At 43.8% G+C, this 15,037-nt stretch overlaps 1 protein-coding gene across 2 annotated transcripts in view; it reads right to left on the reverse strand.

The window, feature by feature from the left end:
* RAB3C (RAB3C, member RAS oncogene family) overlaps window positions 1–15,037 on the reverse strand; it is a 151,201-nt gene that overhangs the window by 12,559 nt on the left and 123,605 nt on the right. For both annotated transcript variants that reach the window (XM_075269785.1, XM_075269784.1), the window contains exon 4: window positions 13,200–13,324. In XM_075269785.1, coding sequence (XP_075125886.1) covers window positions 13,200–13,324 — 125 coding nt within the window. The remainder of the gene's footprint in view (window positions 1–13,199; window positions 13,325–15,037) is intronic.

A 15,037-nucleotide genomic window follows, 5' to 3' on the forward strand; every position in this document is an offset into this window, starting at 1 on the left:
TTCAGCAGGGTGTGTGAGCAGCAGAGACCTTTGATGGAGTACCAGCTACAAAACCCAAGGGTTCCTCAGAGTCAGCTCCCTCACTTTCTGCACCATGAGTTTCCATGGGTGGCAGACTTATGGCTAGAGGCACAGGCATGGATAGGGGTGATGTGTAGGGGCAAAAGCAGTGTGGATGTGGAGGCAAGCTAAGCAGCAAAAACTGGGGGTACAAGCAGCCGGTGACATCATCACTGACAAGCACAGCTGTCTGTCAGCTGACAGGCTGACTTTCACCAAAATGAACAGACAATGGATAGACTCATCATATACATGTCAGTTACATGACAAATTTAGTGCAATTTTCAAGTCCAAGATGGTTTGGAGATCTGCGGAGAGGAATCTCACCACCTCTTGCGGGTGCCATCATTTGGAAGGCAAGCCCTGGGCTCAGTGGGTGAGAGCAAGCGCAGGATAATCGTCGTTTGGCCTGGCGGCCACTGCCTCTTCCACTGTTGACAGGGCTGGCGCTGCAGTCCAGACCAGGAGCCAGGACACCTCCACATCTGCCTCTGACACTTTGGGGAGTTCACCCTTATCCTCACCTTTTCCTGCCATTTCTCCTTTTGCCCGCGCCATCATGCGCCTCTTCCCAGCAACTCCCCATCTCCCAAGCCTTTCATTTCATGCTAAAGTACAGCGCAACCCACCCACATGCCCAAGGCTTCAACGGCCTCATCTCAAGAAATCTGGCCCAGGAGATGTTGGAATCCCGGCTGGGGGACACTCTGCCCTTTTTGGGCAGAGTGTCTACTGCGCCACCGCAATGTGCCGTCCACACCAGCACTTTCCCCCAAACATGAGGCGGTCCCTAAATTCAGCGCTTAGCCCTAAAGTTCCATGTGACCAGTTACGAATGGACAAGTGCATGCGGACAGGGACGCTACCTTTCAATTTGGGCACAGTGGTTGAATGTAGTTGAGGCGTGGACCGGGTCGCAAAATGTGGTGGCCTGACTTGTCTCCCCACACAACATTCCTGGGAGGAGGGCTGAAACACCACCCTCCTCCGCTGTTAAATTGACCCCAGCTACGAGCTGGAAACGCTGCAACACTGGTGTGGGGAGACGTCAGCGGGCCGTGCTGAAGCTCATCAGCTTGGGGGCCAGACAGCACACTGCCTACAAAGTGAGTCATGCCATCCTCGATGAGACGGCAATGTGGTTTTTGCCACTGCACCTGGGCCCAGGCATGTTGTCATGTGTGATAATGGCCGTAACCTGGGATTGGCTCTGTAGCTTGGCAGCCTGCAACATATTCCATGCCTGGGCCACGTTTTTAACTCATTGCTGCTAATCTTTTGAAAAAGGTACCCCAATGTTCCTGAGCTACTGGTGAAAGTGTGGCGCTTGTGCGGATAGTTTTTAAAGTGTATAGTTGCCGCTGCTAGCCTCTATGCACTCCTACAACGCCTGTACCTGCTGGAACAACGGCTGTTGTGCGACGTCTCCACACTGCTGGCACTAAACATATCATGTGTTGAGCAGAGTGTGTGAGCAGCACAGACCTTTGATGTAGTTCCAACTCCAAAACCCTCGGGTTCGTCAAAGTCAACTCCCTCAGTTGCTCAACCATGAGTGGCCATGGGTGGCAGACTTATGTGAAATCCCATCCCATCCATTGCACTGGACACGAAACATTAGCATGCGCTCAGCACAACTTCGGATATGGCAGATGCGTTAAGCAGGGTGCAGGGTACAACACAGACCAGGCCCGAGCACCAGGAACAGGTGTTAGAAATACTGCAGCATCTGCCATTTCCTTCCAATTTTGGGGTTTTGGACCCGCCACCGACTTGTCTGGACCTAAGTGGGGATCATGAGACACAGTTGCCATCAAGGCAAGCTGTGGTCATGTGCGGTTTGCAGTAAGGGGGCAGTGCGCAATTGGAAGAGGAGTTGGTGGATGACGAGGCCACCGACCCCACATGGACAGGGGTGATGTCTAGGGGCTAAAGCAGTGTAGATGTAGAGGGAAGCTAAATCAACAAAAAACCTGGGTAGAAGCAAAGGCATAAACTGGGGTGATGTTTAGGGGTGAAAGCAGAGTAGATGTGGAGGGAAGCTAAGCAGCAAAAACAGTGGGTAGAAGCAAAGGCATGCAAAACTCTACCCTGTTGGAAGACTTATTCCTAGGTCTGGAACACGTTAATGGCCCCCCTGGACAAATTACTGCCACTCAGGGGCCTAGTGTCACCAGGAGGGACAAGTATAGGCGCATGTTGTGGGAATACCTGGCCGACACCAGCTCTGTCCTCTCCGATCCCTCTGTGCTCTACAGCCTAAACTTATTTTCTCATCTTTTTTTCTGAACTGCACATCTCTTGCCTGCTTCCTTTGGGATCTTAGAAATGGTGGTCCACTTCCACAGATGGTAACTTCAATAGACAGTGTAACGGGAGTAGCTGAGGGATCGCTGTCTTAACCACTTTTTGGCACAAAATTAACTTCCAAAGCCAAATATGGTGCAAGTATATGATGCAAGGACACCTACACACCTATCTCTGACACATTGGGGAGTTCACCCTCATGCGCCCTTTTGGCCTGCACCATCATGCGCCTCTTCCCAGCCACTCCACATTTCCCAAGCTTTTCATTGCAGGCAGAAGTACAATACAACCCACCCCCATGCCCAAGCCTGTAACAGCCTCATCGATAAACTGCTGGCCCTGGAGATGTTGGTGTTTGTTTATGCTTCTGGAGACCCAGGCCTTCCGTCAGCAGATGGCAGCTGGGGCACCTCCCTATGCTGGGCCTAGCCGTTACTACTTCTCTTGGTGTGCTGTCTCTGCCTTGCGCCTGCATGTGTCCCATAACATCAGTCGGGCCCAGAGCTCTGCGCTTTGCTGCAAGGTCCACTTGACCACCGACACATGGACAAGCGCCTGTGGTCAGGGATGCTGCAGTGCTTATCTTTAATGACAGGCAGGGTGAATGTGGTGGAGTCTGTTCCCCGGGTGCAAACTGGGGTGGCCTATCTCCTCTCCCAGGCCAAAATTCATGGCAGGAGTAGACTGAAACCCTACGAAGCTGCAACCTCCACCCCAGCTACTAGCGGAAAACACTGTAACACTGGCATGGGGAGATGTCAGTAGGCCGTGCTGAAACTGATCAGCTTGGGGGACAGACAGCACAGTGCCTCCGAGGTCAGGGATGCCATCCTGGCTGAGATGGCATTTTTTTTTCCCTGCTACACCTGGGGCCTGGCATTTTTGCGCCTGTGATAATGGCTGGAACCTGGTAGCAGATCTGGAGCTTGCCAGACTCAAACACGGTCCACGCATGGCCCACGTTTTCCAACTTGTTGGTGCCATGTTTCTTTGAAACCTACACCATTGTGCCTGATATACAGGTCAAAGTGGGGCCATTTTCGTAAGTGAGAACTAGCCTCTGCTAGGCAGAAAACATTCAGAGCACACTCCTCTCATCTTCGCACCGTTGGCTGGCGGAGGAAGACGAGGGGGTTGGAGTGGCATCTGATGTCCCTATCCCACACGAGGCTAGAGGGTGCACTTCAGTGCATCCCATTGCTTCACCACAAATGGTGTGAAGGGGAGTGGAAAATGGAGGAAATGGAGAGTGACCCTTACAGTTGGGGCCAGCAAAGGCATGCCAAGTAACACACTGGCACACATGGCTGACTTCATCTTGGGTTGCTTTTCAACACATATTTCACATCATGAAGAACAAATAATACTGGATTTTTTCAAGCCTCGAACCCCGGTCTAGGTCTAATGTCTGTTCCTTTCTTATATTAGGGGAGAGGGAAAAAAAATTACTTCAGTGATACGTTTAGCGTACATAGACTGACTATTAATGTGTATCCCACTTAGTGTTGTTAGGGTTACACACCGTCACAACCTGGCTAAAGCTTCTATAGCTGTTAATAAAGTCAACATAACTTTACGGTATCCAAAAAGACAGCTGGTACCGACAGAGAGCAAGACAAATGTCACCCAAAGCTGTGAGCTCTGAACACCCACAGTGACTTTGGCGTCATCATCATTATAAGGGAGTGGGTGGTAATAAATAACTTGGCAGTGCCTAAAACCCAAAAAGCTTATACAACTATATTTACATTAAGATACACAAATGAAACTTTTCAGTAGCATGTCATGAGACAAGCTGATAAGCTCTTCCTTTGTGCAGTGCTATTTGAAAGTTAAACGCTGCCTTTATTTTAATTCTGGAGAAGGTGCAGACATTAGATTTAGAACATGTTGTCTTCATTGTCCAAATCCTCTATATAGGTAACGCGTTTTTCGGGCCGAGCTGTCTGGGAACGAGCTGGTGCAGCACTGACAACCTGGGTGAATATGGCAAGAGCCTGAGATGTAGGGTGAATGAATCCCCAAATTATTTGTGGAATTCCCAGTGAGACAATGGCACTGTATACCAGTATTAAAAATTGTGGGTGCACATAACCCCCATATATTCTTTGAATTCCCAGTCAGACAATGGCACTGTATACCAGTATTAAAAATTGTGGGTGCACATAACCCCCATATATTCTTTGAATTCCCAGTCAGACAATGGCACTGTATACCAGTATTAAAAATTGTGGGTGCACGTAACCCCCATATATTCTTTGAATTCCCAGTCAGACAATGGCACTATATACCAGTATTAAAAATTGTGGGTGCACATAACCCCCATATATTCTTTGAATTCCCAGTCAGACAATGGCACTGTATACCAGTATTAAAAATTGTGGGTGCACATAACCCCCATATATTCTTTGAATTCCCAGTGAGACAATGGAACTGTATAGCAGTAGCAAAAATTGTGGGTGCACGTCACCCCAATATATTCTTTGAATTCCCAGTTAGACAATGGCACTGTATACCAGTAGTAAAAATTGTGGGTGCACATAACCCCCATATATTCTTTGAATTCCCAGTGAGACAATGGAACTGTATAGCAGTAGCAAAAATTGTGGGTGCACGTCACCCCAATATATTCTTTGAATTCCCAGTTAGACAATGGCACTGTATACCAGTAGTAAAAATTGTGGGTGCACATAACCCCCATATATTCTTTGAATTCCCAGTCAGACAATGGCACTGTATACCAGTATTAAAAATTGTGGGTGCACATAACCCCCATATATTCTTTGAATTCCCAGTCAGACAATGGCACTGTATACCAGTATTAAAAATTGTGGGTGCACATAACCCCCATATATTCTTTGAATTCCCAGTCAGACAATGGCACTGTATAGCAGTATTAAAAATTGTGGGTGCACGTAACCCCCATATATTCTTTGAATTCCCAGTCAGACAATGGCACTATATACCAGTATTAAAAATTGTGGGTGCACATAACCCCCATATATTCTTTGAATTCCCAGTCAGACAATGGCACTGTATACCAGTATTAAAAATTGTGGGTGCACATAACCCCCATATATTCTTTGAATTCCCAGTCAGACAATGGCACTGTATACCAGTATTAAAAATTGTGGGTGCACGTCACCCCAATATATTCTTTGAATTCCCAGTTAGACAATGGCACTGTATACCAGTAGTAAAAATTGTGGGTGCACATAACCCCCATATATTCTTTGAATTCCCAGTGAGACAATGGAACTGTATAGCAGTAGCAAAAATTGTGGGTGCACGTCACCCCAATATATTCTTTGAATTCCCAGTTAGACAATGGCACTGTATACCAGTAGTAAAAATTGTGGGTGCACATAACCCCCATATATTCTTTGAATTCCCAGTCAGACAATGGCACTGTATACCAGTATTAAAAATTGTGGGTGCACATAACCCCCATATATTCTTTGAATTCCCAGTCAGACAATGGCACTGTATACCAGTATTAAAAATTGTGGGTGCACATAACCCCCATATATTCTTTGAATTCCCAGTCAGACAATGGCACTGTATACCAGTATTAAAAATTGTGGGTGCACATAACCCCCATATATTCTTTGAATTCCCAGTCAGACAATGGCACTGTATAGCAGTATTAAAAATTGTGGGTGCACGTAACCCCCATATATTCTTTGAATTCCCAGTCAGACAATGGCACTATATACCAGTATTAAAAATTGTGGGTGCACATAACCCCCATATATTCTTTGAATTCCCAGTCAGACAATGGCACTGTATACCAGTATTAAAAATTGTGGGTGCACATAACCCCCATATATTCTTTGAATTCCCAGTCAGACAATGGCACTGTATAGCAGTATTAAAAATTGTGGGTGCACGTAACCCCCATATATTCTTTGAATTCCCAGTCAGACAATGGCACTATATACCAGTATTAAAAATTGTGGGTGCACATAACCCCCATATATTCTTTGAATTCCCAGTCAGACAATGGCACTGTATACCAGTATTAAAAATTGTGGGTGCACATAACCCCCATATATTCTTTGAATTCCCAGTCAGACAATGGCACTGTATACCAGTATTAAAAATTGTGGGTGCACGTCACCCCAATATATTCTTTGAATTCCCAGTTAGACAATGGCACTGTATACCAGTAGTAAAAATTGTGGGTGCACATAACCCCCATATATTCTTTGAATTCCCAGTGAGACAATGGAACTGTATAGCAGTAGCAAAAATTGTGGGTGCACGTCACCCCAATATATTCTTTGAATTCCCAGTTAGACAATGGCACTGTATACCAGTAGTAAAAATTGTGGGTGCACATAACCCCCATATATTCTTTGAATTCCCAGTCAGACAATGGCACTGTATACCAGTATTAAAAATTGTGGGTGCACATAACCCCCATATATTCTTTGAATTCCCAGTCAGACAATGGCACTGTATACCAGTATTAAAAATTGTGGGTGCACATAACCCCCATATATTCTTTGAATTCCCAGTCAGACAATGGCACTGTATACCAGTATTAAAAATTGTGGGTGCACATAACCCCCATATATTCTTTGAATTCCCAGTCAGACAATGGCACTGTATAGCAGTATTAAAAATTGTGGGTGCACGTAACCCCCATATATTCTTTGAATTCCCAGTCAGACAATGGCACTATATACCAGTATTAAAAATTGTGGGTGCACATAACCCCCATATATTCTTTGAATTCCCAGTCAGACAATGGCACTGTATACCAGTATTAAAAATTGTGGGTGCACATAACCCCCATATATTCTTTGAATTCCCAGTCAGACAATGGCACTGTATAGCAGTATTAAAAATTGTGGGTGCACGTAACCCCCATATATTCTTTGAATTCCCAGTCAGACAATGGCACTATATACCAGTATTAAAAATTGTGGGTGCACATAACCCCCATATATTCTTTGAATTCCCAGTCAGACAATGGCACTGTATACCAGTATTAAAAATTGTGGGTGCACATAACCCCCATATATTCTTTGAATTCCCAGTCAGACAATGGCACTGTATACCAGTATTAAAAATTGTGGGTGCACGTCACCCCAATATATTCTTTGAATTCCCAGTTAGACAATGGCACTGTATACCAGTAGTAAAAATTGTGGGTGCACATAACCCCCATATATTCTTTGAATTCCCAGTGAGACAATGGAACTGTATAGCAGTAGCAAAAATTGTGGGTGCACGTCACCCCAATATATTCTTTGAATTCCCAGTTAGACAATGGCACTGTATACCAGTAGTAAAAATTGTGGGTGCACATAACCCCCATATATTCTTTGAATTCCCAGTCAGACAATGGCACTGTATAGCAGTATTAAAAATTGTGGGTGCACGTAACCCCCATATATTCTTTGAATTCCCAGTCAGACAATGGCACTATATACCAGTATTAAAAATTGTGGGTGCACATAACCCCCATATATTCTTTGAATTCCCAGTCAGACAATGGCACTGTATACCAGTATTAAAAATTGTGGGTGCACATAACCCCCATATATTCTTTGAATTCCCAGTCAGACAATGGAACTGTATAGCAGTAGCAAAAATTGTGGGTGCACGTCACCCCAATATATTCTTTGAATTCCCAGTTAGACAATGGCACTGTATACCAGTAGTAAAAATTGTGGGTGCACATAACCCCCATATATTCTTTGAATTCCCAGTCAGACAATGGCACTGTATACCAGTATTAAAAATTGTGGGTGCACATAACCCCCATATATTCTTTGAATTCCCAGTCAGACAATGGCACTGTATACCAGTATTAAAAATTGTGGGTGCACATAACCCCCATATATTCTTTGAATTCCCAGTCAGACAATGGAACTGTATAGCAGTAGCAAAAATTGTGGGTGCACGTCACCCCAATATATTCTTTGAATTCCCAGTTAGACAATGGCACTGTATACCAGTAGTAAAAATTGTGGGTGCACATAACCCCCATATATTCTTTGAATTCCCAGTCAGACAATGGCACTGTATACCAGTATTAAAAATTGTGGGTGCACATAACCCCCATATATTCTTTGAATTCCCAGTCAGACAATGGCACTGTATACCAGTATTAAAAATTGTGGGTGCACATAACCCCCATATATTCTTTGAATTCCCAGTGAGACAATGGAACTGTATAGCAGTAGCAAAAATTGTGGGTGCACGTCACCCCAATATATTCTTTGAATTCCCAGTTAGACAATGGCACTGTATACCAGTAGTAAAAATTGTGGGTGCACATAACCCCCATATATTCTTTGAATTCCCAGTCAGACAATGGCACTGTATACCAGTATTAAAAATTGTGGGTGCACATAACCCCCATATATTCTTTGAATTCCCAGTCAGACAATGGCACTGTATACCAGTATTAAAAATTGTGGGTGCACGTAACCCCCATATATTCTTTGAATTCCCAGTCAGACAATGGCACTATATACCAGTATTAAAAATTGTGGGTGCACATAACCCCCATATATTCTTTGAATTCCCAGTCAGACAATGGCACTGTATACCAGTATTAAAAATTGTGGGTGCACATAACCCCCATATATTCTTTGAATTCCCAGTGAGACAATGGAACTGTATAGCAGTAGCAAAAATTGTGGGTGCACGTCACCCCAATATATTCTTTGAATTCCCAGTTAGACAATGGCACTGTATACCAGTAGTAAAAATTGTGGGTGCACATAACCCCCATATATTCTTTGAATTCCCAGTCAGACAATGGCACTGTATACCAGTATTAAAAATTGTGGGTGCACATAACCCCCATATATTCTTTGAATTCCCAGTCAGACAATGGCACTGTATACCAGTATTAAAAATTGTGGGTGCACATAACCCCCATATATTCTTTGAATTCCCAGTCAGACAATGGCACTGTATACCAGTATTAAAAATTGTGGGTGCACATAACCCCCATATATTCTTTGAATTCCCAGTCAGACAATGGCACTATATACCAGTATTAAAAATTGTGGGTGCACATAACCCCCATATATTCTTTGAATTCCCAGTCAGACAATGGAACTGTATAGCAGTAGCAAAAATTGTGGGTGCACGTCACCCCAATATATTCTTTGAATTCCCAGTCAGACAATGGCACTGTATACCAGTAGTAAAAATTGTGGGTGCACATAACCCCCATATATTCTTTGAATTCCCAGTCAGACAATGGCACTGTATAGCAGTATTAAAAATTGTGGGTGCACGTAACCCCCATATATTCTTTGAATTCCCAGTCAGACAATGGCACTGTATACCAGTATTAAAAATTGTGGGTGCACGTAACCCCCATATATTCTTTGAATTCCCAGTCAGACAATGGCACTATATACCAGTATTAAAAATTGTGGGTGCACATAACCCCCATATATTCTTTGAATTCCCAGTCAGACAATGGCACTGTATAGCAGTATTAAAAATTGTGGGTGCACGTAACCCCCATATATTCTTTGAATTCCCAGTGAGACAATGGCACTGTATACCAGTAGCAAAAATTGTGGGTGTATATAGCCCCAATTCTATTGCTAGGGGACTTGCAGGGTATTTCTGAGGTGAAGGTGGGGGGGCACACCGTTGGAACGGGGATTTGGGGTGTATATATGGGGTATACGGGAATACACTGTCAGTGTGTTCCATTCAGGATCCTGGGAAAGCTGGGTTGCGGCGATTGAGCCCGTCAGTGCCACGTTACACTGACAAGCTTCTCCCTGGAATTGAAGTTATATGTAAGCCCAATATATTCTTTGAATTCCCAGTGAGACAATGGCACTATATGGCAGTAGCAAAAATAGTGGGTGTATATAGCCCCAATTCTATTGCTAGGGGACTTGCAGGGTATTTCTGGGGTGAAGGTGGGGGGGCACACCGTTGGAACGGGTATCGGGGGTATATATCGGGTATACGGGAATACACTGACAGTGTATTCCATTCAGGATCCTGGGAAAGCTGGGTTGCGGCGATTGAGCCCGTCAGTGCCACGTTACACTGACAAGCTTCTCCCTGGAATTTAGCTCTTATAAGAGCTGTTGGTTGTCTTCTCCTTCCTATCCTAGCCTGTCCCTGCCTACCCAGAATCTAAGCCCTAGCTAACTGGACGGAAACCTCCGTCCTCGGTGAATTGCAAGCTCAGAATGACGCGAAGCTGGGCGGCGCTGTTCTTTTAAATTAGAGGTTACATGTTTTCGGCAGCCAATGGGTTTTGCCTACTTTTCTCAACGTCACCGGTGTCGTAGTTCCTGTCCCACCTACCCTGCGCTGTTATTGGAGCAAAAAAGGCGCCAGGGAAGGTGGGAGGGGAATCGAGTAATGGCGCACTTTACCACGCGGTGTTCGATTCGATTCGAACATGCCGAACAGCCTAATATCCGATCGAACATGAGTTCGATAGAACACTGTTCGCTCATCTCTAGTTAGCACTGCAGCCTTGCAGCGCTGGGTCCTGTTGTTCAAATCCTGCCAAGGGCAAAAAAACCATCTGTAAGGAGTTTGTATGTTCTCCCCGTGTTTGCATGGATTTCCATCCCATATTCCAAAAAAAAACCATACTGATAGGTAGGGAAAAAAATGTACTTTGTGAGCTCTATATGGGGCTCACAATCTACATTTAAAAAATAAAAACAAAAAAACAAAAACAAAAGTGTCTGACCTCTGCATAAGCAATGCCGCCCCTGCTACCTCTTGTGTCACCCCCTCTACCTCATAGATTGTAAGCTCTTGTGAGCAGGGACCTCAGTCCCATTGTGTGAAATTATTTTCTTTGTAATGTATCTTTCTGTCTGTATTTGAACCCTACAAATTGTACAGCGCTGCGGAATATGTTGGCACTATATAAATAAATTTTTTTATTATTATTATTATTATTATTATTATTATTATTATATGTGTCTATCTATATGTGTCTGTCTGTCTATATGTGTCTGTCTATATGTGTCTGTCTGTCTATATGTGTCTGTCTGTCTATATGTGTCTGTCTGTCTGTCTATCTGTGTGTGTGTCTCAGTAACCTAGGGGCAGAGATGGAAGGGGAATGTTATACTAGGGCAGAGATGGCAGATGGAGGGGGGACATGAAACTGGGGGAGAGATGGAGGGGGGACATGAAATGGGGCAAATGAAGGGAGATATGAAACTGAGGGAGACATGGAGGGGGGAACATGAAACTGGGGTTAGATGAAGAGGGCACTTAAACTGGGGGGACATTAAAATGGGGACAACTGGAGGGGGCATTAAACCATGGAGGTAGGTGGAGGGGGACCTGTCTGCCTCTAGTTGCCCCCAGTTTAATGTCACCCTCCAGCTACCCCTACGGTTTTAATGTCTGCTTCCAGCTTCCTGATTTTAATGTCCCCCTCTAGTTGCCCCCAGTTTCATGTCCCGCTCCAGCTGTCAATTTATTGCCCCCCTCCAATTACCCCCACTGTTTAATGTCCCCCTCCAGCTGCTCCAGTTTCATGTCCCCTCTAGTTTCCAGCAGTTTAAACTGGGGCACCAGGAGAGGGACTTAATACTGTGGGGCAGTTGGAAGGGAACATTATAATGTGGGGCATATAGTGTACGGGACTGTAGGAGGATTATACTTTGTGGGGGCACATGGAAAGATGATTGGGAATGGGCGGAGTCAACGTAGAAGTGGGTGGAGCTAAATTTGCCATGGCGCGGCCCTCTAGCATAGTTTCAATTTCTTATCCAGCCCCATGGGAAAATTAATTGCCCACTCCTGCATTAGACCATTAGCTGGCTCTCCTGAATCTGGCAGTCTTGGCAAACATAAAACCTATATATAGCAATCTTAGAGAGAGTCTATCACCTCACCACCTTATAGAGCACATTACAGTGATACACATCAGACCTCTATTAGGTTGGTCACTTTTGTAGATTTGGAGAAAATGAACTCTGAAGTCTTATACAAATAAGGCACATGGTTTCATTTTTTAATTTTTATTTTGGGTTAAGGGATAGTTAGTGGCAGATTCTTTTTTGCAATACTGTCGGGAGTTCATTATGTTGCCTGTGCCTGGGTGTGATCATTATGATGCGGCCCATTGGTTTTGCTAGTATGTAGATATGAGTGAACCTCGCGAGATTTGCCTTGGTGAATATGCATGAGGCGAGGTCCTCTGGCCCATTTTGGGCTAAACTTATTTTTTCACAAACTGGAAGGGCTGTCGTTATACTCTGGGGTCTCCTCAGACCACAGAGTATAAGTGGAGGCCCAGGGTAGGTGAGTAGAATAACCAACTGTTATACCCACCTTGCCCCATCTCTTCGGGGCATCTGGCAGTCTTTCAGCACCTTCTTTTGGTCTTTGGCTGATGTCATGTGCCCCAGGGTCACTGCTGAGGCTTGTGATTGGTCTCGTGGGGCATGCCAATGTGATAATGGTCAGTCAAAGCCACATTGAGATCCAATCACAGACCTCATCAATGACCTTGGGTTGCATGACATCAGTCCTGAAGAGCATGCTGTGTGACCGCCAGACACCCAGGAGAGGTCCCGCAAGTTGAGTATAAAAATTTCTTAGTTTTACTCAGGACTTCCATTTATTATACTGTAGGGACTGAGGAAACCCAGAGTATAATAGTGATTCATGGGTGGTGAACCCAAAACTTGAAGGTTCGGGTCGAGTCCAAAACTTCTAGATTTAATCTGAATTTTCCAATTCTATCCAAATTGGTTTGCATGTTGTAATACTGTATTGAATATGAGAAATTGGAATCCATAACGACATTTGTACAATGTTAAGGAGTGGGCACATCTGTAGGGTTTCCTACTCACCCAGTTGCTCTGCTAGGTGTTTTCCTCTCTCTGCTGAAATCACTCGTTCATCTTCCATGTCACATTTATTACCAACCAGAATCACTTGAGCGTTATCCCATGAGTAGGTTTTGATTTGCGTTGACCTGGAATGATAATATGTAATATTCAGATTGAGTTTTTACATAGACACATGAATACTTAATCCAGGGGACATAAACCATACACGACTTCGGTACAATAGTCTGTATGTCACTTAGTCTCCAACCTCAGATTTACTGGGACCAAAATGTTCTTGATATTTTTGTGCAACAAGAGAATATTTCCTTTGCTGTGAGTGATTTTTCCATAATGAAAATTGCTCAGATGGGAAATCATTACGTTCCTGTACATGAATTTTTCTTGGGTATTACTAAAAGCTACATAAAAATAGGAAAAAACAATGGTAATAATATGCCACACAAGGCAGATTTGTTGCAGAAATTTCTGAAACTAGAAATCAGTTCAATATTTTTTTTTCTTTATTTTCACCTTTACAGATATAATAAAGTTTTACATTTGACATTGATAACTTGCTGCGGCAGGATTTCTACAGAACACAAGAATAAGCCATTGAATAGGCTAAAGTTAAAGTTTTGTGCTAGTGCAGTTAACGTATTAAAGGGGTTGTCCAGGAATTGCAGATCTGGGCCAGGAAATTGGGGAAGGTTAAACAAACAAAAAAAACCCGTACTCATCTGTCCCCGGTGCTCTGGTGTCCACTGGCCTCATATACGTCACCAGTAAGACTTCAGATGGAACAAGCCCCTTGGCCGCCACTAGACCTGCGAGCAATGCTGGACACTGGAGTGCCAGGGATAGGTATGGTTTTTACGTTTCAACTTCCCTATGGCCCAGAACTGTAATTCCTGAACAACCACTTTAAATGTCAGGTTAATCTGCTATTCCTGTGTCTGTACTCTTCCCTTTGTCACCCTCTTCTGACAACTAGTTCCATTTTGCAGAAAAATTCAGCATGGAAAATTCCGCTAGTAGAAAAAAAAAGCTAGCAGAACCCATTGAAATCAATGGGAGGCTTTTTTTTCAGCGCTGAAAATTCAGCGCCAAATAGAGCGCCATTTTCCTCTGTGTGAATGGACCCGAACAAGTATCTATAGCTGTCTATAGACACTGAGAACTCCCAAGGCCCATACTGCATATTTTGGTTTTTGGATATATCTGAATTATTCTTTGTATCATTGTCTATGTCTGATTTGTAATTTTTCCACTAATCCACCCCATGTCCTGGGTTATTGCACTGGATATGTTAATAGCCACTGTCTATGTCAGAGATATGCCATGACCATGTGCCAGCGATACAGTTACAGATGTGTAGATTTTTTCATGGACATACATCTGATTTTAACTTGATGGGATGAAATTTTCTTTTTACTGCCTGAGCGATATATTGGATATGCTCATTTATTTTTGGACTTTTGCTGCTATCCTCCTGGGCTTTATCCAGTGTTCATTTGTCCTCCATGATCCTTGGCTTGGTGAGCCGAACATTTGTGATTTTTTAATGCGTTCACTAAGAAAGGAAGACATGCCTTGGGGTCAGGAGGAAGTGTTCTAACTCCTAAATTAGTTATAGGACATTGGTATAGACAGGAATTTCAGTATAACCCAACTCTTTCCTATTTGCAATTATTATTAACAAATGTCCGATCACTGTAATATCAGATCACATCTTTCTAGGATTCGGTTCTCTTGTTTTCAGACATAGGGGGAGCACTTTTCAAATGTCGTTCCAGGGAACATGGTGAATTTTAGACTAAATACAGACTCTATCCAATGGTCATTGTGAAACAGCATTTGCT

This window comes from Leptodactylus fuscus, chromosome 1, assembly GCF_031893055.1.
Source record: "Leptodactylus fuscus isolate aLepFus1 chromosome 1, aLepFus1.hap2, whole genome shotgun sequence".
In the NCBI taxonomy this organism is placed as follows: domain Eukaryota; kingdom Metazoa; phylum Chordata; class Amphibia; order Anura; family Leptodactylidae; genus Leptodactylus; species Leptodactylus fuscus.